Raw genomic sequence first — 27,970 nt, forward strand, 5'->3', positions numbered from 1 at the left:
AGCTGGAAGATGCCTTTGACAATGTGTTTGATCAGTTCTTCTCACTTATAAAAGATTTGACTGGGTAATAAGTCAAGAATTGCAAGTCCCTCTGCACATTCACCAATGCATCATTTTAGTGTTGCAGGCTGTCTATGAGTGGTTCCAGCTTTCTCTTGTATGCTTCACTTAAATGTGAACAAAGAGCCTACAACATTTCTCTGTCACTAGTGACGAGTGTACATGTATATTGAATGACCGACACACGGTATGATTTGAGTTGCTTGCATCTTGTGATCAATTATACTGTTCATCATTACACAATGCCTTGTTGGAGCTGAGAGAACTCTTGTATCTGACATATTTTGGTTGACTGACTTGCAACAAAAGGTTCAGGTCATATGAAAATTTACATACTGACTACTTCTTGGCATAGTGCAACCCAAACTGTAGCACTCCTTTATTAAATAATCCTGCAAGATATTTCATACCCCATGGAGATTACTTTTTCCCTTCACAGCCAGAGGTATTGAATCTCTCAAGTCTAGTGCTGCCTTTCTAGAATAGCTGTGATATCATGACTGCCTCTACATCTCTTTGATAACTCACTGCAAAAACATTGGTGTTAAGATTTAACACCATGGGTGTCAAATCCCACACCAATCAAGTGTCAATAGAGGACCACACCCACAGGTGTAGAAAGTATGTTGTGATGGTGTCGAAAAGTGTTTACCTGGCACTTCGTGGTGTTAATTTGACAATGCGCTGTTGTTAATTCAATAATGACACCATATGGTGTTGATTTGATATTGCTTGTGTTAATGTCAATGGTATAACATCCGTCCAGCTTCAAGAGGAGACCACAACAACAGGTGTTACTGTGGTGTAAATGTGTTCACATCTTCTTTTTTCAAAAATCAAGTACTTTACTGGAAAATTCTTGATTGTCTTGTTGAAATTCAAAATTAACAAGAAGAACAGCAAGTAATACACTATTCAAAAAACAATTTTATATTTCAAAATGACACCCAGAGGTATTAACCTAACACCAGAAATGAGCACCAGAAATTTAACACCAGACTTTTTGCAGTGCTCCCCGGTTCTTAGAAATCCTTCTTAATCTTACATTATTTGAGTTTCCAGAATATCCATGACTTTATTTTGGATATGTTGCAATAAATACCTCATGAGGTCTGATTAAGAAGCTACACAATGTATCAAACCTTGCGTCAATCTCTTTCAAAGCTTTTCTGTCTTTGGGGTGGGCATTTCCCAAACCAATCGCCACTGGATCCATCAAATCAGGAGAGGCTTCACAGTGTGCTCCAGGCTGAGATGTGACAAGCCTGTTAGTTTGTCTATCTCTACCACTATCTGACCATTCTTGAGAAAAGTCAATACACTGTATGCATGCAAGTGTACTTCAGCACAGCACAGATACGAGAATGGTGATACATGTTGCTCTCAACTCCTAGTTCCTTTTTATTGCTGCAACACTTGTTCATCTCCTTTGAAGACTCATGGTATCATATCTTATCAACAAAGACAAGTCTGAGCATGAATTAGGGTCAAAGAAAATGTAACTACAAGCAGCAAAAACACTGTCATTACCATTCAAATAGATACTAACTGTAAAAATACAGAAAATGTATCAATGATGATAACAAAAGCATTCAAAAACTTATTCCTCTTCCATGTCAGTAATCATTTATGTGGCATCCTGATGAACAGAGACAAATAGTCCTCATAGGTTATACTGGAATGGTCAGGTCAGCACATCAAATGTATCAGGTGCAAAATGACAATTGTAAAAAATACATGGGAAAATTTAGATATGCACTATTCTTCCACTTGTTCTAGAGATATATGCTATACATATAATATTATCATGATATACTAAAGCAAATGTCATTTTCAGTGCTTACTTGGCAGATTTAGGTCAACTTTGTTTTTCATGTCCCAGAAATGATTATGTGTCTACATCTACACCTGTCTCATAATTAGTTAACATTATCTTAACATCACTGAACTATTGTGGTGTCACTAATTGCTCTAGATTTCTCCTCTGAAGAGGGTAGCAAATTGAATTCTGGTAACCAGAGCTGCACCTATCATTAATTTGCACTGGATTATCTGACTCTCCGTAACCTTTTCCTGAGCATTTCTCTGATAGCTTCCCTTTCTGCGTTAACTGTATCGACATGCATTACATGTTTTTGGAAAACATTTTCTTCAAAAGCATTTGACAACTAATTTTGATTTTCTTAACTGCCTTTGAAGATAAGAATGTGATATCTCACAGCATGAGTGACTTCTGCTTGAACCATCCATGGAGTCTGTTGTGAGAAATTAATATGTTATTTCACTTTCAAATTTGAAATTTGTTTTCAGCTTAATGTTCCATCTCTACCTTTTAATCATGTGTGCACATATTGTGCAACTGCAAGATCTGTTGCTTATGCACCACAAAGACATGTACCTTGTCAACTAGGAAGGCCGCAAAAAGATCATTTTTGATAAAAACCAGATTCAAATGTTCCAGACTTTTAATCAATCAATATCCAGCTGATTTTCTATTTAGGCCACAGATGACTTTATACATAACCTATTATGCAATGCATGTGTCAAGATTTCTCAAAGATCTTATAGTCCAATGTAACATTTCAGTATCCACATAGATGTACATCAATATTGTATAATTTACATCTTTGACTTTTCTTAGGAGAAGAGTCCCAATAATAGGGTAGGGATTTTTTTCCTTTAAAATAAAAAAGAAAAGTTAACAATATCACTTGTCCTACGTCAATTTACAAAAGATTTTGGGTCCTGAACATGAATTACAGTCAAGATGGCATGGAACCAAACTTAATTCATTAATAAATACCAAAAAGGATACGGTTTTAGTTGCTCTGCAAAAGTACGCATGTCTTCTGCCACATTTTCTGAACCTGAGGGTGCCACAACACTAAGTTCCACCAGGTGGGACCCCGAGACAGGCTCTAGTTTGCCTTCAGCAGCCTGGTTCAACTAGAGAGAGAACAAGAACAATATTTTCAACACTTGTAACCATCTACTTGCATCTACATGAATCTTGATCTCAGAACACTAAGTACGGCTAAATTGTGGTTTATGTCACCACTCACTCACCCCCGTCTTCACAATGTGCAAAGCTGAAATAGGTGGGAATTATCACAGCAGTGATGAAAGGAACGGCAATGAATGGAATATGTGATGAGTGGTGACAGAAACCACAATAATGTCCTGTATACACTGATTGCATTAACAGTACACATACTGCTGAAAAAAAAAAAACAGAAAAGCTACACAGATGAAATTTATTGATATTACCACTTAAAGACCTGTTTTAACAGCTCTTACCCTAAACAATGTCGCGACAGCATCTGGAGAATAACATCAAATTCCTTGTCTCGGGCAATAAAACTGCAGGAGAGAGCAAGGGGTACCATTTTTAACAAACACACACCGAAAACCTTCTCCGAGTAGGTTTCTACGAAGGGGAGGTGTCCACTGATGCAACTACCTCGCCCACCAGCCAGCGCCGCTTATTGTTCTAGCTTGTGCACGTTACATTAGGCAACTGTGTTAGGAAACAAAATGTGGTTACAATCACCAATCTCGACTACACAGAGATCAGTGGTTACAATCCAAGCACATGATTGGCGCGCAATTCTCAATCATTCTCTGCCTGCAATGTTGTGCACGAGTGTCAAGTGTATCAAAGGAATGTAACCCCAGGAGCATTCCAACAGAAGGGTTGTTGAGGTAATGTCGAGTAATTACTATAGCTGGCTAGGGCAGAATTTTGTAAAAGTTACCACGACAACATCCAAGCAACATTTTGCGGGGACTGAATTAGTGACTGAACCAGCCCCGAAACCGCCCATCAGATTACTCCCTAAACCATCCAAAACCGCCCGTCTGTTTTGTTGACAGTTTTATGCTTTACTATTTTCATTGTTTTCATATATAATATATAATTACATAACTTTAAAGAGGTCAAATGTCAACAAAAGTATATCAGAATTATTTCTGTGACACTCAGGTTTCTCTGTAAAATCTTAATAGGTTTCAAATAAACATAACTTATAATAGACAAAAATAAACATGCAGTGATCTATTTTGCATAATTTAGAAAGTTGTCAAAATGAGAGTAATGTTGCTGTACCTTCCAGGGAATAATAGGCCATATGTTAGGAATTGTCAGTTGCAAAAGGGTTAACAGAGAGGGTAAAAAAAAAGATTACCCACTCACTACCCAGACGTTGTCATGGTAATTCTAGTTTGAGAGGCTCAGTTTAAAAAAATGGGACTTTACAAACATAGTAGCTCTGATATATGGCAAACATAGACAACAATTATATAATAATAATAATAATAATAACAATAATAATAATAATAATAACCAAATCTATATAGTGCCTCGTGTCTTTAAAAAATACTGATTAATTGCTTCTTTACCTACTAATTCAGAAGGTACATAAATTACAATATGCCATCATTTGGCTTAGAGTAACTGGTTCTCTGATTTGATGTTGAATATGTTCATCTCATGATGATTACACTATGCCTGGAGCACTCAAAACAGGAAAGTCAAAAACTAGAATTATCAATGAAGGTGCTTAATACCCCAGCTCCAGCAGCTCAGACTCCTATGGTGTCTTGCATATCTTCACATACTAAATTTGACCTTAATTGCTAGAATGCTGTGGAAGTATGTGCAATACTATTCACATGGTTTTGGTAAAACTGTGGTTATGGCAATGCTTTGTCTGGCAAACACAAAAATCAGGTCTACACATCTATACATCAATGCTATAATGTCCATCAAATGCCATTTTAATTGCTTCAAAATTGTGGAAGTACATGTAGTTCACTCCACAAGATTTTCAAGAAAATATGCAGTTACCATAACATTTGCCGCACTCAACAATTACAAGCCTGCTTATAAGCGCGTACTTTTGTCACTCATTTGTGTAAACAACTCCAACCACTCGGCCTTCGTGTACATATGTACGCCAGTGTATATGTTTGATGTGCCTCTTCCTTCAAAGAGCTATTCCAGCAATTTTGATGGCGTTTTTGATGGAGTCATGATATGTTTGTGTTTAATGAGCACAGAAGTTTCTTCACTTATGACACATTGCTCTACAATTAGTTATTCAGGTAACAAGAAATGGTAATGAATGTATGAAAAAAAGCCCACAAAAGATCACGACCCTGGCACAACCATGTACATGTACTACAAGCGAATGAATAGATGTAGTTACCTTATACAACTTGGACAAAGTAATTTTCAGCCTGCCCTTCCGAAACATGTAGCCTTCTGTCACAAACTCATAGTCCAGTCTACAGGAAGAAACACATACATACAATTGTATATACTGCAAACACTCTGTACTTTCACTGACATTTGTGTGCATACATGTATATCCCTGGTAAATAGCAAGTCCGAATAACATTTCAACAAATATACCAACACTTCAGGGTCACATGACATTTCTGGGTCATATTCACTTTATATATTTCTTGATTCATCATCACCACCACATGAACTTTTGCTATGAACAGCCCAAAGAATCCACAACTTTTTGTAGTATTACTAAACCACTAACTTCCTACAACTTGCTACAAAAATCACATTTCATACCCCCCCCCCCCAAAAAAAACAAACAAACAAACAAACATGCTGTGGAAGCTAAGCTGATGAAGGTGTTTAGATGAGTACCTGCTGTTTATGGTGCAATGGACTCTCATTATAATGAAGTCCTTAGGACCAGCAGTTTTCTTTCGTTATATAAAAAAATTGTTGACTGAACAAATTAACAATTAAACATACGTCGGATAATGTTGCAGTCTGAATTTTTACTTTGTTTTTAGCAGAATTGTGTTATATCCATGTTCGTTATAACAAGAATGCACTGTAGTACCTTTATATCACATCAGGCTGTTTACATTTTACCAAATGTCTTTGTAAGAGCACCCTTTGCTTGTGACCAATCACCTACTACACACACTTTTCACCAAAATCAATTTCACCAATTTTTGCCTGAAACTGTTCATTTGTTTTAGAATAACATAATGAATATAAGCTGAAACTAACACCCAATGACAGCATGAAAAATTAAAGAATTTTGATAACTTTTGTTGCTTTTTATGAGTGCTACAGAAAGCCGGGTGTAAATCATATTTTGGAGACGTACATAATGACCATGAAGTACAAATATTGTGATATCACTGTTATGTGATGTTGTTTCCAGCAAAATGCAAGCTTTTGTCTATAACTCTCAACAGTGTTTTCACTTTTGTTTGTCTGATGTAACAATAACAAATACACATGTGCAAGAAATGTGCTTCCAACCATGAAAAATGAGCATGCAATAACATGTACTTGTTACCATAAGACTAGAAAAGAAACATTTAGTATTAAGTTTGCAGCATTCGAACTAATGTACATTATCCAGATAATATGAACAACAGATGAGAAATAAGGTTCTCAGTATTTTTATGGGTATCAAAAATTAAAGGGTGGTAATGTCCTGACCAGTTACATGAATGATTTACTGTTTTCAGTTTTATCTATGGTTCTTTTAAATTATTAACCAGTACACAATGACAATCACCAGTGGTTCAGAACTTTACAGGAACTTACCAAAAACCAGCTCCAAATTTGCACAAAGAAGGCTAAGGTTTAATGGGCATGCTCAATGTCACCCTGAGCTAACACTGCATTCAGTTTTATTATGGAAACCACAACATGGGAGAGCTAAGTGCAGACGATCTCAGCAAGCATACATACACGTAGATACACTTAGGGCAGACAATGGACTTCAGGACCAATGGAGGACAGGCAGGGAGGGAAAGGACAGCATACATGGATCTCACAAATACCACCCAACTTACTGTAAGTCAGTCAGTCAACTCTACTTATTCATTTTTTTCCCTTGCATAAACTCACTTAAAGCCAATTTCCTCAAGAAAATTTGGCAGGTTCTCTGATGTGGCACAATCCTGATAGCTTCTGACAGTCACTGTCCGGCTCTTGTCACTGACATCTGACTGTCCAATATATCGCAATTGCCTGGATTCAAGAGGATATGATAAAATACGTCACACAGCCATTCCGCCTTCTTGTGCTCTGGGTTAGATGGTTGTGAATTTTAATAATCAACTAATGATACATTTATAAATATCTAAATGTCAGTAAATTTGATTTGTGGCACTTGATGGTACCGAACAGAAAGAACACAATTGATCAGATGAAGGAAATGCTAGATTTGCTTCTCCATTAAAGAAATAGCTAATTTGGATCAGTCCTGTCTTTGATTTGTAGAAAAAAGTGAAGCAATTATGTTCCTTTGTCCTAGAGAATTCATCAAAGAAAAATCTTAGCATTTAAAGGTAGGGGATACCTTTTACAGACCTCCCAAAATGCAGCAAAACATTAATATGAACCTCAGGGGACTTGCTTAGGCCACTGCTTAGAAATTTGGAAGTCAACAGTTATCTAAAATTTGAATAATGCACAAAACTCAACTTCTCAGTAGTTCTGTGTGTCAGCCACACTTAAGCCTTTTTGTTGCATTCTTCTGTATTTGTGATCTATAAACACAAATCTAAAAGTACAAGAGCTGATGTAATAACATATAGAGTGCATGGCAAGAATGTATATAGAAATGTTAGTAAGTGTTGATGAACTTTCTTCACAAAATATACATGATGGACACACATGCAGTACATGGGTCTGCAAAGGTAGCCTAGTAATGTACTGGAATTTACGGTGAGCCCCGAAAACAATTCAATTCAAAATCTCACGGTCAAAAAAATGTACTAAATGTTACCTTCCACTTTCAATACTTTATGGGAGTTTCTAATATGATACTCTCTTCAACATACCACTGTATTTATACAACTCTTCATTTAAGGCGCGCAAATGGGATTCCCTACCTTTAAGAGTACCAAAAAATAATGCATGGTTTCCATGGAATCCATAGAGGCATAGAAAAACATTGAGGTATTTTCACGAGTGCTCTTTAATTGTAGAGATAGGGAATTGGTAAAGTCTTGTCATCTTTGCAACAACAACAACAACAACAACAACAACAACAAACCCCAGAAATGTCGCTATGGCGACTGGTATACCTCTGCCATAATGCATGCTTCTCCTAATAGGTCTATAGTACATCTAGAGAATGTGTGATGACAGTTTCACATGATTGGCAAAATATTACAATGACATATTTGTCATAAATACGTTGAGTGTTCACTTTCCTTGAACTCGGTCTTATTGGATTAATGGCTATCTTGTCTAAGAGAGCAGGTATTTTGGGGATTTGAGGATTTTTACTGCACCTTTGACACTTTCACAAGTTTATGTATTGAATAATTTCCAAGGCATGGAGAAAGTGTAATTTCAGTATTAAATACTAAAATACAAGCATTTAACCTGACCTTTGACCCCACGATCCTAAAATTCCAAAGAGAATCACTGTCAGGAAGTACATGCATTAATAATATGTACTTAAGTTCACAACGATACCTGGAGCCACTTCCCAGATATGGAAGAAGAAGTGAAACTATGCATTTCTTTGATCTTTGACCTATTGGCAAAAAAAAAAAAAAAACCTTCCCAGAGAATCGACGTTGAGTAATACATGTATACACTATGGTTCTGGAAAAATCCTTCAGGCATTGCATAGATATGAGGGAAATAGTGAAATTTTGAAGAGTTGACCTTGACCTTTGACCCCAAAAGCCCATGATAATCACTGCTATTCAGTACATGCATATGTACTAAGTTCCTTGAATGTACCTTGAACCTTTTCGAGATATGGAGAAAAAAGTGACATTCTAACGTTTTCACTTGACTTTTTGACCTTTGACCTTTGACCTCATGGCTCAAAACTTTCTCTGCAGAATCTTTTTTGGAAAATTCATGAATACACTAAGTTTCGACAAAACATCTTTGGGCATTGCATAGATATGGGGGAAATAGTGAAATCTTGAGAATTTGACCTTGACCTGTGACCTTCAGCATGTGCACCCAAAAGTTGATAGGCACAACCTCACCCACTCATACATATACATGCCAAGTTTCATTGGGATACCTCAGATGGTTTTTTTGTTACGCTGTCCACAAAATTGATTAAGGACAGAAAGACAGACAACCAAAAAACATAATACCTCCGGTGACACTTAGTGGCGGAGCCATAGAAAGTATGGCAAAGTTGAAAGTCACTCTTTACCATGATTGAGATGGTGGATTGATTGAACAACGTGCCCTCAATACTGCTTGCTGGTTTGGTCCACCTGGGGAAATAAGTAGGTTATACATTTTATTTGTGACACATTTATGATACCAATCTAATACTGTAATAACTTTCTCTTTCATTATCAACTATAGGGCCACTGAAATAAAATTGAATTTATATTTCGAAGGTCATTTTAATGAGTTGTTATATCATACTCTTCAATATTTTTTGTTTTCATTTTTACATGTATATGTCTGAATGTATGCATGTAATGTGTAATGTGGTTTGAGTCGTGCAAAGTGACTCAAACCCTGTGAGATGAAAGCTTCACTTTTAGGAAATATAATCTCCAAAATGGTAAGATATCCTGTGGAAATTTCAAAGAACTTCCTGAACAGCCTACTGTTACGATCACAGTTTGAGATGTTGGTCCACTCCACTGCGCTCCACTAATTGCATTCACAATTACATTAGTAAACAAAAAAAAGTGAAAGTGCAACATAGCAGGTGCAACATAATGCAACCTTTCTACAGTCCCAAATGATGGCACATCGTATCAGGGCAATTACCCCTGGCTAAATACAGATTAGTGGTAAGGTTCGAGTAAAGATTAGGGTTAGGGTTAGGTTTAAGGATAGAGTTTGGGTTAGGATTTAGTTAAGGATTACGATTAGGATTAGGGCCAGGAGAAGAGTCTGGGGTGATTACCCTAGACCCTGCACATGTAATAGACAAGTTCAAGTGCATTATAAAATGCACTGCATACACGTATCTAGTGGATTCATAAAATATGTGACCATGCATCACAAAACCAACAAAAAAGTCGCACCTCTTGATTTTACGTGATAATTTGTGTCAACCTCATCAATTTTTAGTTTTCCATATTTTCGGAAACAGCTATTCTTCTTCTACATTATACTTAAGTTTGGGATCATAAATTGAACGGGAAAATGGGTTTTCAGCAGTTTTTGTACAACCCTTTTTTGGTAGAGTAGGGTGATCAGGTATGTCTTAAAGGCCCCTTTTCATTTCTTGAAAATCCTTTCGACACTCCTCACTTTCAACTCTAATATCTTTTGAAAGGATGATGCTTTGAAAGTCAACATTAACCATAGACAGAATGTGTTAATAAAGCATGATTAATTTTACCTTAATCTAATGAGCCCTTCATTGTTGCTGCTACAGTAGTTTTGTCCCATTCTTCCCACAGCTAGTAAGGCGGTACAGATTAAGTGCTTGAATAGACCATGTACTTCAGAGCCTCTTTTCTCAGTTCACACTTATCAAGAGTGTCTGCTTTCTTTCCAATATTTAGATAGGTTAGGAGAGTCCATTTCAATTGATTTATACATCATTTTAAAGCTTAGAGTCTGGTCTTTCAGAATCTGTCCTTAACTAAAAATCCATGTCTGGCCACTTTTTGTTGATTTTGTGGTGCAGGGTCACATTTGGAACAAACTAAAGATGACCAATGAACAACTGATCACCTCTGATCAACCACTAGTCTTTTGGGGGGAGAGGGGATAGGGAATGCACAGAAGTAAGAAAAAAGAGATATGAAACTTGTCACTTTAAGATGAGTTAGGTGATACGCAGGGAGGTGATCAGTATCAGTCACCCGTGATCAGCACCTTTTATAAGGGGACAGTTAGAAATCAAAGCAGTACATTTAAAAAAGTATGCTGCTATTAATTAAAAAGTAATCACACCCTTTACATTCCTCCAATTCGACTTACATTTCCACAACCAAGGAAGTGGTCTTTGACATGAACTAAATTAAAAAGGACTTAAAGTGTTTACAGGGTCATCTTGGTCTTCAAATAGGAATTTTGAAATATGAACTTCAACCCAAATTTGCATAATCAAGATGGCTATGTATCAACTTTTTTCTCTTTTTTTTTGTTAAACTGAATAATACAATCAGAACTGGCTATCACAAGTTAGTATCATACAAAATAACACAGAGTTTGGGGTTATACACTGGGTTCCCCCTGAATTATGCTACAACTTTGTGTGCAAACTGGCCCCTTTCATTATGCCAAATTCGTGCAAGTGTTAACTGTGAAGACAGCTATATGAGCTTCCCACCCATATCAATGAAACCTGCACAATGGGAATGTATTGGAATGTTTTGTTGTTGTTTTTTTTTTCATTTTAAACCTCCTTTGTGTGATGACCTGCCTGAACACAGTCTGAAATACGCTTGCCATCTTTAATTCATTTTGCATACTTTTAATTGTCCTCATACTTGGAATGGCAATCATCAACTATATTATTTAAAATTGAGCTGGCATACTTACGAACTAGGTAAACCTTTTCAAGGTCCCTAAATGTTTCTGGAGTCTCAACATTGTCACACAGTGCCTTCAGTCTAAGTAGCAATGTCTCACTAGCACTATCTAAGATGCTTCCAACAAGGAGGTACTCCTGCTGAGCAGTAGAACTGGAAGATGTTCCAGTGGATGCAAGACTGATGGTGTGGCTGATGGTTGCATTCATGGTGGTCATTTACCTGCACATGCACAGAGTGGTACCGGTACTACTCACAATATCATTCATGAAAGAGAATGAAAAGTAACAGTCAAATCTAATCTAGTAAGAGCAGTGAATTTACAGAAGAAACACAAAATTAGGGCAAGGAAATCCCAAAGGCATACCAAGGGGAATGTTTAAACACCCCCTTTGAGTGAAAAATGGGTATTCAGGGGTGTTCAAATACCTAGTCTGGGTGCCAGAGGGTGAACCTTGTTTTGCCATCTGCCCGATGTTTTTTGATGGTTTTACCTTATTTTGAGGGTGCTGAACTCAAATCTGGATGACGCAACTCTTGCATCCGTGAGGGTTTTGAGATATTTAAAATGGCAGCCAAAATTGCCAACCAAAATCGAAATGTCCATATATATTCTTTTAACCATGATAAAATGAAAACAATTGGTGGTTTCACCCTACTTCGAGGATGTTGAATCCGAATCTGCATGATACAACTGTAGAATCCGTGGGGGTTTCGAGATATTCAAAATGGGTGCCAAAATGGCCGCCAAACCTGAAGATTCCTATGTACTTTCACCTGAATCCTCAAAAATTGTAAACAATAGGTCGTTCCAAATCTAAACCTGCATGATGCAACAGTTGAATCCTCAAGACTTTGGAGATATTCAAGATCATTGCCAAAATGGCCATCAAAGTAACAAGACATCACTGATAATTTCTTTTGCTACATAGAAATTCAAAATGACTTTATGACCACCAAGTATGGATCGAAAGATGTGAATTAACTCCAGTCGGCTGGAGTAAATAGTGTGCCCTGCTGCAATAAGTGTCGGAACTTGTCTTGTATTCTTATGAATCTCGTTTCGTATTCTTCATATTCGTCTCACATTCTGATTACGTCATTACTGATTGCTGCATCCATGACCACTATGATTACTAAGGCGTTGCATCAAAATTGTACCTTGCAGGATCCTGCAAAAAATCAGGATCCTCCAAGGTATAATTTTGATGCAACGCCTAAGTATTCTGCTTTTAAAACTATGATATTCATTCATGAGTACTGGACTAGACTATTAATTGAGAATATGTTGTCGGGGGTTTTGGTTTTGGTTTTTGTTTGTCTGTTTGTTGTTACTTTTTTTTTGTTAACGGCTCGTCACCTGTGATTTTGCCAACCACTCTGCAAATGTTTATACATGCAGGAAGGTGATATACCGGTATGTCATGTTATATGTTTATAAGTAGGGCCTATATAAGCATGAAAAGGTCCAAATCGTGTCTTAAAGGGGACCTCCGGATGATTTTCAGACTTTTACATTTGAACAGCTATAAATCAGTTAAACTGAGTACAGAGTTTCAGAATTTATAGTGATTGGGATATGGAATGAGAATGTTTTCAAAATTTATAACAAATTGCAATGAACAAGGATGATGACATGCCAGCCTCACCATAAGCATGATAAGAATGCATGAGTTGGGACTCAAGGAAGCAGAAAAAAAGAAGAAGGCATGCATAGATTTTTCACAGGTGAACTTGTTGAGCAAGTGGTATTGTAATGGAATTACACTGCTACATTTATGAAATATATGAGGCTCTGATGTCATCAACACTGTTCAGTGTAATTTGTTTAAGATTTTCAATTTATTGGTTTCTCTGCTCATGGACCACAATAAATATGTACCACGAATCTATACATGAAGCTGTTGATTTATGTACTACATGATGTGAAATTATGAAAATCGTGCGGAATGCTCCTTTAATCAATGTCTTCAAGATCACCAATATAAATTAATAAACCAATTTGAGTGTTTATGAATTAAGCAAGTAATCCTCAGTAATCTCGGTAACCTTCTCTTCATTATCAGGGACGGATCCAGGAATTCCGAAAAGTAGGGGAGGCGCCTTTACAAAATTAACTCTAATCCCACCGGGTTTTTTGAGGGACTTGAAACCACCGGGGGGCCTTTTTGGCCCCATCTTCAGATCTCGGTCGTGGATCGCGCCATCCTCGCGAAAAATATGCACTAAGGTAGAGGCCATTGTAATCTACAAGACTGTATAGTTGGATTTTTCCCATTTTAATTTATGTATTTTATATCAATTAATTTATGCTAAAGGAATAGGGTTAACCCTAACTTACCTGGGGGGCATAATGGCGCCCCCCTCGACGAATTCCGCGACCATTCCGGCGCGCAAAATTCTTTGACCGCGCCACTCGCTGACTTTTTACTTTCAAGTCTCACGCAACTTTTGAGACCAAATTTGTTGCGCCCGGGCATACCGTTCCGAAGCCACGCCCCTTCAAAAATTCTTCGTCAACACCAAAATTGCTCAAAAACGTGATTTTGTGTACAAAGTCAATACAAATTGTGTTTTTTCAATTAATTCATAAAAAGATTCATATTTTTTATTTTAATGGCTGAAATCAATTTATTTTGATATAATTATGCTTCAAAAATGTGTATGACAAATTCTGCTAAAAAAACACAAACAAAAGTTTGAAAAAACAAAGAAAAACATAAAAATTCGATAAAACAATAAAATACATAAGAAATTAATTTTGATACTGAATTTTTTTTTATGCACAAATGTTTGGAATGTCACTAGGAATATTTACACCATAAATCAGCATTCCATAAGATTTTATAAGCCAATTACAGACGAAAATGAGGTTTTTTGCATATATTTGCATAATTAATTAATTTAAAATAGAAAATGCACATTTTTGGAAAATTTAACTTAACAGTCTTGTAGATTACATCCACCTTTATGTTCATGCAAAATTTTGCGGCGATCGCGCGATCAACGGTCGAGATCTGAAGGGGGGGCCATAATGCCCCCCCCCCAGGAATTCAAGCTCACTAAGTAGCCCAGGTAAGTTAGGGTTTAAGGGGGCGGATGCACCCCCATTTTTTTTCTTTTGTTTCAACAAAAAATAATGGGGAGGGGGGTGCATCTCCGCCTGGATCCGCCACTGATTACCATCACATTACAATTGACATGGGCAGTCTTGTCCACTGATTGTTAGTGTTTAGAACTCCTGCATGTAACTAAAACAGTATAATCTCGTAATTTCATTAATCTGTAGTTTTGCAAGGCTCACTGCTGGCACACCTATATTGTTATCTTCAAGACTGAAGATATACGCATAAACTGCTTGTCAGCAGAGTTGACTTGGGCTAAAATTTTGTGATTATTATAGAGACAAAAACTTGAAATGTTTAGGCACAAAAAAAGGGTAATACATCGTGCCACAGACAGATACAAGCTGTAAAGTTTTTTCACTGTCTTACAGAATGGTTGTAACAACAGTGTGGACTATTGTACACAAGAACCTCACATTTGAATAAAGAAAATCTGATATTTTGGCAAGTGCTAGAATGGGTGACAAAACCCGAAAGTGTACCTATCTGCTCAATGCTCATCAGCATCATGAATAACATGCATATCATCTGTAAAAAACAACAACTTTAGTTTAAAGAAGGGACAAGGACTAATATTAGGGGAGATTGAGGAGCTTCATCAAAAGAAAATGAACTATAAAGGAGACTGATTTTGGTGGTTTAGCAATTCAGTGAAGTCCATTTGTATAGCAATCTCCGTGTGAGAGTGAAGTTTGTCAAGTGCTAATATAAGCAAGAATTGATTTTTCTCATTATTAGATAGTTTTCTGGAGCACAAAAACTCATTAAAATTTCCACTCCATGGAGCATTCCACATTCTACATCTAAATACTGGTGGTCATACGAACAATCGTTGCTAAAAGCTATGGACCGAGAACGTAAGAAGAGTTTACCAAAAGTAAAGCTCGGTTGGTCAGTCGTCCATGATTACTTTCCGAAATAAAAAAAAGAAAGATAAATAACATGTTTAACCATTTAACAAGCTATATATAGAGAGGGTAAGCAATCGATCACATCTTTGGAGCCATTAATTGGTTTCCACATTTTGCAAGCCATGTTTTTATGTTTTTTAGCAGAATATAATAGTCATTATATCTCTGTGTTCATAATTGTAAGACCTTTCCCTTCTTCTGGAAAGGATGTCAATATAGCAAACTTTTTAGAACGTGTGAAAGCATCCTATGAAGGATGCATTATTGGAATATTTGCAGACAGCAAAACAATCCTAACCCCAAAATCTGGCTTTGGCACCCAGACTAACCCCCTTTGGTCTGGGAATGATATAGTAATGAGCCTTTAGCACTGTAATTGTTTTTGTAGTGAAGCATGTTTTTTGTTTTTCTTTTTTATTTAGTACATATTTAAAACAATAACAATACATTGTGAAAATATGGGCGAGAACCCATTTATTTCTCCATTGTTCTTGGCCACACAACATGCATACCATCAAGGTTGCATTTGCTCCCCAAGTGCAAGTACAGTCTGTACTACAAAAATGTGTGACATCAAGATCACACACTCGCAACAGTGGCAGCAGGCTGTACATGCATACGATCTTTATAATATAAGTCCTGCAAGTGCTCTGCAATGCTGAAAAGGAAAAATCTCTCAATTCCATTATCCCTGTAATTCTTAGGTGAGAATTGCACCTCTAACATATTCAACTAGAGAGGGGCCGTCAAAGGCGGCAGACCCACGCCTTGTACAAAGTCGGGGTAAACATAATGTGCATTCGGTCATCTACCAGAATTCGGTCACTTAATTGCCAGTGTGCTTTATCACCAGCCAGTGAGTTCTACCAAAGATCGTACACTGAAGTGTACGATCTTTGGGTCTACAGTCACATCACACGCAAATCACATCATTTCACATACGGTAACACTCATTCACAGCAGGAAAGTCCTTTAGTCTCCTCCAAAAATCCATCGAAAATCCCAAATACCACCGTCAAAAGTGCAGAATCAGAACTTTTCCAAGCGCGCGCGAATTAAGTCCAGTTTTAAGAGTATATTGTCTACGCGACGGGTCGCCGAAAAAGCGCTAAAAATCGAGAAATACGCCGTTTTCTTGCGGGATATTTTGCTCATAGCAAGCCGAGAGTGTGATGATATCAAAGGTCGTATGAGTGTACGATCTTTGATGGTATCCACAAAAGCGCAAAAGAAAAACAAAATTTACGTACTCCCGAGGCAATTACCCCTATGATTAGTGTCTACGGAAATTATTCAATGCAAGGGTTGAATGCAAATGTCTACTGCACCAGTATTCGGTCACCAACGAGCGCCGCAACGTCCCCGATGCAATTTTGCACCAACAGTGTACACAGCGCGATGCATTTTCAGCGGCCTTGCACACGCATTGACATTGAGCGCGCATATCGTGCAGTGTAACTGACCGAGCAAATGCTCCTCCAACGAAATAAACAATTAATGTTAATTTGAAAAATCATCAAAATACGGGCCAGTTTGTGACGACGGAGAACAAACTTTCATAAATCTAGAAGGACATAGTCCCTCAAATAGGCCTAAACGTAAATTTCGGAATTCTTACGAACATTTGAGCAGCGAAGTCGGATCGTTTGGGAGTTTATGTGTTCGTATGGTAGCGGGAAATCGCAAAGTGAGAAACGGGAAATTTTCGGAGTGGTCACTATATCATGGGGTCAAAACTTCAAGGTCACACAGAATTTGCAAGGGTCAACCGATTATCACCAAAATCTAATCGATTCTTTCCTGCCATTATCCAAACATCCCCTGAACATTTCGTGCAAATCCGTTTACCCGTTCTCTTGTTATCTTGTACACAAACAAACAAACAAACAAACAAACAAACAAACAAACAAACAAACAAACAAACAAACAAACAAACATACATACGGAACCCTTTACATAACCCCCTGCCGATTTTCATCGGCGTGGGTAACAAGCTCTCATTCACAGGATGGTATAGCAATGTGCAGGCAGATTAAGACTATAGACAGCAGGAAAGTGCTGGTTGTTTCAGGGATTTCATGCTCTCTGCAAAGCCATTATATTGTTGGGCTTATTACACAGTTTTATCCTGCCTTCCCCTTTGCACCATCACCTTCAGTTTTATGAATGCCACAGAATTCTTGTGGTAGCCCAGCATTTTTCTTCTTCTTTAGGGGGTAATTGATCTGCCTCTTTTAATCCTGAAGATTTTTTCAGATATCAGCCTTTTTTTTTCTGACATTGTGTTTTCCGCATTTGAAATGCCCTTCCAGCCACACAATTTCATGTCTGTTCCAAGACATGAGAGCTTCCTGACACTACTAACTCTCTGATAACTTACCGAACTAGGAACTAGGTTACCTATTCTTCCATTTTTCTTCAATCTTCCTCTCTTTCTCTCTCTTAACTCCTCTTCCTTGCTCTTTGTTTTTCTTTCTGCTTTTCTTTTATCTCCCTCTCTCTCTCTCTCTGCATGGGTAAGCCATGACAAAACTAGTTCTATTAAAATCACAATTTTGAAAGTCATTTTACATTCAATGTTTATTGCTCTGTTCCTTCCTTTTTTTTTTCTTTTTGTTGCACTAACTTTCTTTACCCCTCTCCCTTCCTCTCTCTCTCTCTCTACACACTTATATTTCCTTTACTATGTTTTTCATCCTCAAGCCTCATTTATATGGAGGTGTTAATTTTTAATGTGATTTGTTATGTGTTTTTCATGGGATTTTTCATTGTATGTGTATTTGTTTTAATAAAGTGCATCTATCTTTACAATTTTGCAGTGCTGTTAAGAATTTTACTTTTTGATTAAATTTCTATGTCAAATTTTATGTAACCTCATACTGTTAGTCTTCAGACTTTTTGATGAGTAATAATAAAAAACAAATTGAATGAATCAATCAATGAATCAATGAAGGTAAAAAGGGTGTGGGGCCCCAAGTGGTTTCCCTATATTAATTCCTATGTATTAAAATGCAAAAAAAAAAAAAAAAACTAGAAATGTTGCTATGGCGACTGGTATGCCTCCACCATAATGCATGATTCTCCTAATAGGTCTAGATAGTACATGTGGACAATGTGTGATTACATTTTCACAAAATTGGCAAAAAATGACAAGTTTGTCACAAATGTGTTGAATGTTCACCTTCCTTGACCTAGATTTAATTGGATGAATAGGAGAGCATGTATTTGGGGATTTAAGGACTTTAACTTGACTTTGACCCATTCATACATTTATGTATTGAGTAATTTTCAAGGTATGGAGAAAAAGTGCAATTTCTGTACTGAATAGTAAATTGTTACCATTTTCATCTGGCCTTTGACCCTATAATTCAGAAGATAATCACTTTCAGGGAGAACATGCATAAATATGTAGTAAGTTTCAAGATAACTTGAGCCACTTCCGAGATATGGAGGAAAAAGTTAGTTCAGCACTTTCACTTGATCTTTGGCCTTTTGACCTCTGAGGCAAAAAAAAAGAAAAAGAAAAAGAAAACTTTCCAGAGAATTTCTATTAGGTTACAAATGCATACACCAAGTGTAAAAAATAATAATAATCCTGTTGGCATTGCATAAACATGAGGGAAATAGTAAAATTTTGAAGTGTTGCACTTGACCTTTGACCCCATGAACCCTACATTCTCTAGATAATCACTGCCAGTCAGTACATATACTATGTTCCATGAAGATACCTTGAACAATTTTCCAAGGTACGGAGAAAAAAAAGAAGTTTTAATATGTTTATTTGACCTTTGACCTTTGACTTCATGACCCAAACTTTCACCAGAGAATCTTAATTGGGTAATACATGTATACACCAAGTTTCAACAAAATATCTTCAGGCATTGTATAGATATGGTGGAAATAGTGAAATTTATGTATTTGACCTTGACCTTTTGACCTTTGACCCTGAGCATGTGCACCCAAAAGTTGATAAGCACAACTTCACTCCCTAATACACATACATGCCACGTTTCATTAGGATACCTCAACATGTTTTGATAGTTACCTTGTCCACAAAATTCATTATGGACGGACGGACGGACGGACAACCCGAAAACATAATGCCTCCGGCACCACTTCGTGGCGGAGGCATAAAAAAAAGGGGGGAGGGCAAGCCCCCCTCACATTTATGATTTAAGTTGTCCTAGACCTTTTCTATGATAATCTATCCTATCCTATTGCTGGTGAAATAAAACAAAACTGTTCATGTGGAAGGCTGACAACTCCCACCTCACCCACTAGAGGCAGGGTTGAATTTTCAAATCTCTGCAACAAAGCTAGCAAATGGTCACTTGCACAATGGTTGTGCGGACATGAGTATGTGTATCCTAGAGTGCTAGTTTACAAGTTAGAAATTTTGCCTTAAAATTGGAATATGACAATGAGGTCACTCGAGGCAGGCCTGTGTCCTCTTATTTGCATGCATGCGAAAGTGCAAAATTGGACTCAACTTCCAAATTCTCAGTTTTTAAAGTGAAAATAGGAGATGGACAACTTAATGTCTCGACACAAAATCTCTGCAGTTAGGTCTCTGGTAGCTATAGCCATTGACAGAAAGATCCGTCAGTCTGGAGGAGTCTTTTATTTATTCATTCATTTTTGATGTTATAGCTCCCCTCCAGAGGGGATCCGTGAAGCCAGATGCAGTCTCCACAGGATATATCCCCGACGACCAGATACAGACCAATCTTTCAGTCAACTATAGCCATAGATGTGATCAGGGCTGCCAACTCTCACGCATTGAGCGTGAGACTCACGCAATTCAACCAGTTTTGACTGTCTCACTCTGATAAACGAAATCTCACGCTAAACCCCCAAAATGGAATGTACATGACTACAAAAATAAATATATCTCCAAATTCTCTGATATTCCGAATATCAATAGGCCTATGCCCAACCCCCAAATTTCGAGATTTTCCCGTGCGGGTGTAAAGCTAAACCAATAATAATCGTTTTCGGTTCACGCCCAAAGACGAGCTATTGGATTACGATTGGTTTCTATCTATACCACGTGAGCGTAGCTTGTACTTTTGGCAAATTACAGTACATGTATGGCTATGACGTGTGTTTTACATCGCTTTACATGTACACTGACTGTGAACGTAGTACGTATGTACGTACGGCCCCACAGCAGGCCGCCAGGCGCTAGCCAGGAGGTCGCTCTGCTCCCTTGCAGTGTCTCACGCCAAACTCTCACTCAAGGTTGGCAGCCCTGATGTGATATGTTTGATTGCTACTCAGGTCGTGTGAGCGAAGATATACTGGTGTATCTAAAATTTGCCAAGGTGCTCGAAAACTCCCCCTGGCCTAAATTACCCACACTTAGGCCCTACTCTATCTCGGGCACTTTTTGGTTTTTAGAGGTGCATGAATTTATGATTCCCCCCCCCCCCCCCCTCATCATACCATACAAAATAGCACGCTGTTCACTCAGGGCGCCCCGACACTAACGTTAGTCCTACAACTGTACAACAATGCATGAAGCGCCCGGGGTTAGTCCTACCTACGTTTGTACTATCCTAATGGTAACTATCAGCCCTGTTGCTGAAGCCTGGTCAGCTTAACATAATGGTAGACCCACCCACCGGCTTGGTTTTTTAGGAGAGCGGATCATATCACTGGACACTTTTTTGTGTGTAGGTGTGTGTGTGTGTGTGTGGCTCTGAATTGAGGTATAAAATTTCAGCCACAAAAAGCATCAGTTATTCACAAAGTCCTGAAAATTATGAATTTTGCAAAATTAAGAAAATCATTCACTTCAAATTTTGGAAAATAGATTTCAAGTGTACCCCTCTACAAAAAGTTGTCTCTAAGCGCGGTGTAAATTCGCATTACAATTCCGGACACAATTTTCATAATGGAATAATCGCCGTCTTTCACAACTTGTCCTTCCACCTGAATCACAATTCACACCCACATTGCACTGTACCACACAGCAAATCTAACCAAGCGGATGACAAAAGAGAAAATTGGCAAATGAGGCTCAACAAATTTCATATTGCATGGCAAAAGGTCTCACATGAACATTTCAAACAATTCAAATGATAAAATCTTGTGATGAATCAACATCTTCTAAGCAAATCTGAGGTGAAATTCAAATTTCTTAGCGTTTTCACACAGGCCTATTTGTGTCACTTTTTTTTTTCTTGTGATTTCGGCCCATACAACACGACGCTCTGCCTCTGTGACATGAGGCTAGTCTACGAGGTCCCGCGCGTAGCCGTATGTATTGAACGTCAGGGAGAATACACACACACACACACTACACTATCTACTACTAGCTCCAGATAGACGGATCTTTTTGTCTACCACAGCACAGGGCCTAATTACTTCTTTACGAGAGGTAATTTACAACCCGATTAGGCAATTGTATACAAAGCCCAGTTTGCTGTAAAAACCTGTCGCGTTTTTACAGCAACTGCGCTGTGTATTTTTATAACACGATGTAACAGACCCCTCTCTATTTAAATCTGACAATCACAAACATAATTTCCTACATATGGGACGTGCGACAGGCACATCGCCCGTTGCGGTAATTTCGTCTATTTTCTGCGTAACATCAATCCTGGCCATAATACATGAAAAATCAGTGACACACAGGCAGACACACATGTAGGCTTATGTCCCTCGCATAACTTAACCGATATTTAGCGTTTAGAATCTACTACTATCAGTACTACTTACCTGTTCTAGCTCTCACCAACGTTTACCGGGGGGGGCGGGGGGGGGGGGGGTGGGTATGGTAGAGAAGTAGTTTTCTATGGAACGCCGAAAAAATAATACCAAAGATCGTTTTCCCCATAGGGATGTGTGTTAAAAATCAAATTTCAAAAAATTCTGTAAAATAGCTGGGAGAAATGAGATGTTTCAGCTTCACTAACCTGGATAAGTTAGATATACCCTTTCATCCATCAAATTTTCAGGGTGGATTCTTCAGTTCAAATTCTGTCCAGGCGTCCGCAAATCCAGACTACGAGTTCTTGTCACTCAAAAAATCACCCATTTTCTGTACACGTACCCAATGAAATATAGTCCCCTCAAATTCCACCAGAAAAGCTTTCATCTAGCCAAAATGCAATTTGTAGAGGAATTCATACTCAATATCTACAGCTATTCAGTTTTTTGCCAAACTCAGTACATCATTGATTTTTAATTAATTTTTTTCTTCATTTATTTTGGGACAGTCCATTGTATTTACGGGTGTGAGCCACAGAACTCTTACACATAGAAGAATCACTCGCCACCCGTTTTGTCGCCGTCGCTCGACTCATTGTCACGTGACGTCCGCCATTTTGCTTAGCGGAACTTTTTTTGCGTGCAAATCCCAGCAGACGCTATCCACATACAGTGACTGCATGTTGTACCGTGTTTTTCTGACGTTCCCAGACCCTGAGCGAGGCATTAAAATGCCATATTGTGCGGCTGTAAACTGCACAAATCACTTGACAAAAGGATTTGGAAACAGGTAAGTTTGACACCAAGCCATGATGAGAATAACAAGTAAATTAATTCCCCAAGTAACGTTACAATTAGGCGGATCGGTCGTATGTTGGCTTTCTTGTGAGAGCAGTAGCAAAGGTAGTCCCAGACACTGGATTTTGTGTTTGCCGTCGACATATCTGTTTACCACCAACTACTATGCAAAATAAAAAAGATCAAGTAGGCCTAATTTAGGCCCTGGGGCTATATTACACTCTGTACGTTGTGTGTTGGGGCAAACAGCTTTGTACATGAAAAAAGTGTAAATTTATGTAAATTTGAGCTTAGGTGTAAACTTTACACGTAGATTTATTCTTGTCTAGCTAGTTATTAACCGCAGCAGCGACCCCATACGGACAAATACGTACCGTTACTGTGTTACAGCGCCCCGCGACGGGGTTAGCTAGTTATGAGTCACAGTACCAGTGGCAGTGGTGGGCCAGTGTCAGTGTCAGTGACAACACTACAGTCGTTTAGATACTAGATTGTCTAGACTGACTGTGTACTCTAGTATTAAAGTAACCCCGGGACATTGCTTTGGCAATATGCAATATTTGTCATACATGTATTTGCGAGACTTGTCTTGCCTACATATTGTTGCCACATTAACATTTCGTACTATACCATAGGCGGCATAGTATGTTTTCACACTCATAAGGATTTCATTTTGAATTGTGCTTGAAGCGAACAAGTGCAAGTGAAATCTTGGATTATACAGTATTGCCTTTGATATTTTTTTTAATATTCTTGCCAGTGTCCATTATTCATAGTTTTATTTTGCTGCCATATTGTATGCTAAGTGATTGTACATGCATTTGCTTTCATGATATACAATACATGTAGTTGTCTTATTTGTGACACTTGTTTTGCCTACATGTACATACTTTGAGATACAGTGTAGTATGTTTTGACACTCTTTAGATTTCACTCTGAATTTCGTTTGAAGCAAACGGGTGCGTGTGAAATCTTGCATTATACAGATGTTCATGTATTGCCTTTAGTTGATATTGTTATGCCAAGAATGCATTTGATATTCTTGCCCGACAGTGTTCATTGTTTATGGATTTTATGTTGTTGCTATATTGCATGATAGTTGATTATACAGGCATTTGCTTTCGTGATATACAACATTTGTTGTATATCTGTGATACTTGTTTTGCTTACATGTTGTTACCAAATTATGTTTTCATACTACACAGTGTATGGGATAGTTTTTGTTAAACTCATTACTAAGGATTTAATTTTGAATCATGCTGAGCTAACAAGTACAAGTGAAATCTTACATTTACAAATGTATTGCCTTTAATACTGTTGCGTTTCCAACAAGAGTCAATGAATCAATCACACCAACATAAAATCATTTCATTTACGGGGAGAACATTTATTGGCGTCTTGACTTCAGGAGGACCAAATCCAGACTCACTCCCAAACAGGAGTTTTAGCTTGGCATCATTCCCAGCCAAGTACTGTATACAAACAATTAACCAGTTGGCTCGTTCCATAGTCATAGAAGAGATTAGATGAGAAACTAATACAGGTACAATCGGGCAATAGGGTGGTGATTGGAGGGAGGCACGGCTACAACAATAGGACAAAGAGACATAAAGTTGAGACTATTACAAAGGGGTGACATCAAACGTCTAGCTATAGGGGAGGACAAGGGATAGGTTCTTGCATGGTCAGTATAGTAGATGAGAAAAGAGCTACAATTACTGCTTTATTCTAGGCACCAACACTGAGCTTGTACGTGTGTGTCTTGGTTCAATTAACACATAGGGGCTAACTAAGCCCTCCACTTTATGACTTTAGGACAAAGGATATTCAATCTGTACAAGATATATGTGTGGGAGAATACTGATAAGAATTAGGACATTGACCCTGACTATGAAGTGTAACCAGTATACAGGACAAGTTACTGACCTTAACACTACTCCCCCCTTTGAAAAGAGGTATTGTCCTCAATACACAACCTACCACAGGGTGAATTTAGCAGTACGGATACATGACATGGAAAGACAGAGAGAGAGAAGACACTCAACAGAAAGAGAAGAGAGAAACAGAATCAGGAGGTGTAACAGAATGATAGTGAAGATTTCGTACAAGGTGTTAGAGAGGTTGTCACATTAGTAATTTTATCCAAACTATAATCAATAAATAATCCAAATATTTTGTAACTCCCAAATAGTGAACCCATCACAAAACACTCAAAAAATATATTACAACTGACAGCGATGTATAATCATGTACATGTGCAAAAAGTAATGACACGAACAAACGGCATGTAACAGAAATAACAACCCAAATTTACAGTGTTTACATTTTTCACTCTACGTTCATCTATCAACAAATAGCACTTACCTTTAATCTTACATTACACAATTACACTATAACATGCACATTGAAAATCAAAATAAAGACATTGGTTATTGAAGCTTCGACAATCTAAGTTTTGTAGAAAGAATGAAACATTGCAGAAGAAAAGATAACGAAGAAGTAAGACAATATGTAAGAGAAGAAAGAGAAGAACGGACAGTATCCTCATTCGAGGTAAAATATTAAACGGAAGAGATGCTACGTTGTAAACACATTGAGATCGAGAGTAAAACGACATGTACAGTGTACATACAATGGTCGGCATTGACAAGAAAATTAAAGGTTAACCACGAACAGGAGTTAAGAACAGAATACTGTAGGATATTAATTCATTTTAGAACCTTTTGCAACATAAGAGCATGGGTACTACACCAATTCCTGTTCATAATGCATGGGTGTAAACATTCTGGTCTCTGAGTGTAATGAAATAAAATAGAAAACTAGAGTGAGGAATGGAATAAACAGAGACAACAAACCCTGATGTGAAACTTGGATCCTTTGTAAATTAAATACCAGCATCAACTGAACAATTCATCACAGTGTAAAACCTAAATTGGGTGACAAGTGGTGACGCAAATTTTGATACCCTTAGTCTTCAACATTCTATGAAACAACTACATGCAAAACTCTACAGGAATTTCTCTGCGGCCCGGATATATCCGGCTAAGGCATCTTTGTATAGATGCAGGGCAGATCGTTCCTTAGCCTCAACACAAGTTTGTACACTCTACAAACCTTGGAGCTTAACCTCTACAACACTGGCATGTATTATTTGTACACAACTAGTCAACTCAACTAAAGGGGTACTGTAATTGCATTCACTTGACATATCCAACTAAATTCTCTCACACATGTATAAAAGTTCACCTAATCACTGGTATGCCAAGCCAGGAAAGATAACATGCTGTCATAATTTTCCATACGGTTTATTGGTACAACTGTATCTATGAAATGATATTTTTAACTACCAGCGACCCTGCGGAGAAATCCTCTTGTTATGTTTTCGATAAACTGTAGCTTTATTCACATACGTGTGCTATTACAAGTTGGATCATTGCTGCCTGAAAATTTCAGCTATGGCAACTTTGTATAGTTGCAGGGCAATTCACCAGTAAAAACACCCATATACGAACAACAATGCACATTACTGAACTATAATTCTTTAAATCTAGGCACCTTTACTCATTATCTATTTGACAACCCCCATCAGAGTTTCAATTTCATCTGTCGTCTTCATTTTCGTGCCAATGATAAAATTTCATCACACATTTCTCATTGTGTGTGCATTCTCTATAGAATATCGAAACAAAACACATTACTTGCAAGATTTAGTTGTGGAATTAACTGAATTTCACGAATGTCTTCTAACAATGAAATTTATTACAAGTTAAAAAACCAAAGACCATGTGTAGTTATGAAAAACGTACCGGGAAGAAGGAGAAACACTAATTTGTCAATCACTGCACTCATGTTGTGGTGTGGTCAAAGTCTCTTCGTTGTTATGGTGATATTGTATGTGCCGGGTTTATCTACCTAACGATGTGCTTCCCGTCCAGCCAAGATGTCTCAACGGTCGTGCTCTTACTCATGGAAAACAGCAATCCGCTCACGTTCCTGCCAGCGTTTGTCATGCTCATCCAGCCAGGTCCATGGTAGTTTGGCTTAAAAGTTGTCATCATCAGTCCTGTCGTCATCCGTGTCATCTTGCCTCCAGTGTCATCTTCACGAGGAAAGTCCCCGCCCTGGATCATGACGAGATGGAACTTGCTACCTTGGTATCCGCATACTTTCAAATGAATTGCAAGTGCAGCAAAGTTCATTGTTGGCTTTGGCATCGATTTCAGAAGCAAATCAGAAACATTTCTCCTCACTTCCTTGTCGCTGGTCACGGGGCAAAAGAAACCATTTTTAGTGATCACTGTGTCTACCGATGATTCGATCCCCCTTTTGACATCTGATGATGTAACAAAGTAGACCAGAGCTACTGATGCCAACAACAGAAGAGTAAGGACCTTCATTGTCCTTGTGGTGACGGTTGTCATGCAGACTTTACAGCACACAGAAGTCGCCAGCCTTTGCCTTGTGGTCCATTTTGTCTGCAGGTTGTTGGCAGTGCATATCCAACGTCTTTAATTTTGTGGCATTTCAACGATGAAAGTGTTCGCGTTTCGATGGCATGTATAAGTCTAAATCCCACCGCTGCTCACCAGTGTTGCGTTTCCAACAAGAGTCAATGAATCAATCACACCAACATAAAATCATTTCATTTACGGGGAGAACATTTATTGGCGTCTTGACTTCAGGAGGACCAAATCTAGACTCACTCCCAAACAGGAGTTTTAGCTTGGCATCATTCCCAGCCAAGTACTGTATACAAACAATTAACCAGTTGGCTCGTTCCATAGTCATAGAAGAGATTAGATGAGAAACTAATACAGGTACAATCGGGCAATAGGGTGGTGATTGGAGGGAGGCACGGCTACAACAATAGGACAAAGAGACATA

The 27,970-nt window shown here is 38.0% G+C and overlaps 2 protein-coding genes across 2 annotated transcripts; both read right to left on the minus strand.

Annotated features, from left to right (window-relative positions):
- Window positions 1–22,320, minus strand: LOC139731009 (mediator of RNA polymerase II transcription subunit 18-like). The gene is made up of 7 exons (XM_071641885.1): window positions 22,298–22,320; window positions 11,549–11,760; window positions 9,243–9,306; window positions 6,956–7,078; window positions 5,268–5,346; window positions 2,876–3,006; window positions 1–1,530 (listed from the first exon to the last, which is right to left on the minus strand). Exons 2-7 carry the CDS (start codon window positions 11,754–11,756, stop codon window positions 1,506–1,508), a joined length of 630 nt encoding a protein of 209 aa, XP_071497986.1. The 5' UTR covers window positions 11,757–11,760; window positions 22,298–22,320; the 3' UTR covers window positions 1–1,505.
- Window positions 22,321–26,994: 4,674 nt separating this feature from the next.
- LOC139731043 (peptidyl-prolyl cis-trans isomerase B-like) lies at window positions 26,995–27,507 on the minus strand. The gene has a single exon (XM_071641924.1). It carries the CDS (start codon window positions 27,505–27,507, stop codon window positions 26,995–26,997), a length of 513 nt encoding a protein of 170 aa, XP_071498025.1.
- Window positions 27,508–27,970: the final 463 nt, after the last annotated feature.

Source organism: Diadema antillarum, unplaced genomic scaffold, assembly GCF_040938485.1.
Source record: "Diadema antillarum isolate AM-2024a unplaced genomic scaffold, OU_Dant_1.0 seq00000348_RagTag, whole genome shotgun sequence".
In the NCBI taxonomy this organism is placed as follows: domain Eukaryota; kingdom Metazoa; phylum Echinodermata; class Echinoidea; order Diadematoida; family Diadematidae; genus Diadema; species Diadema antillarum.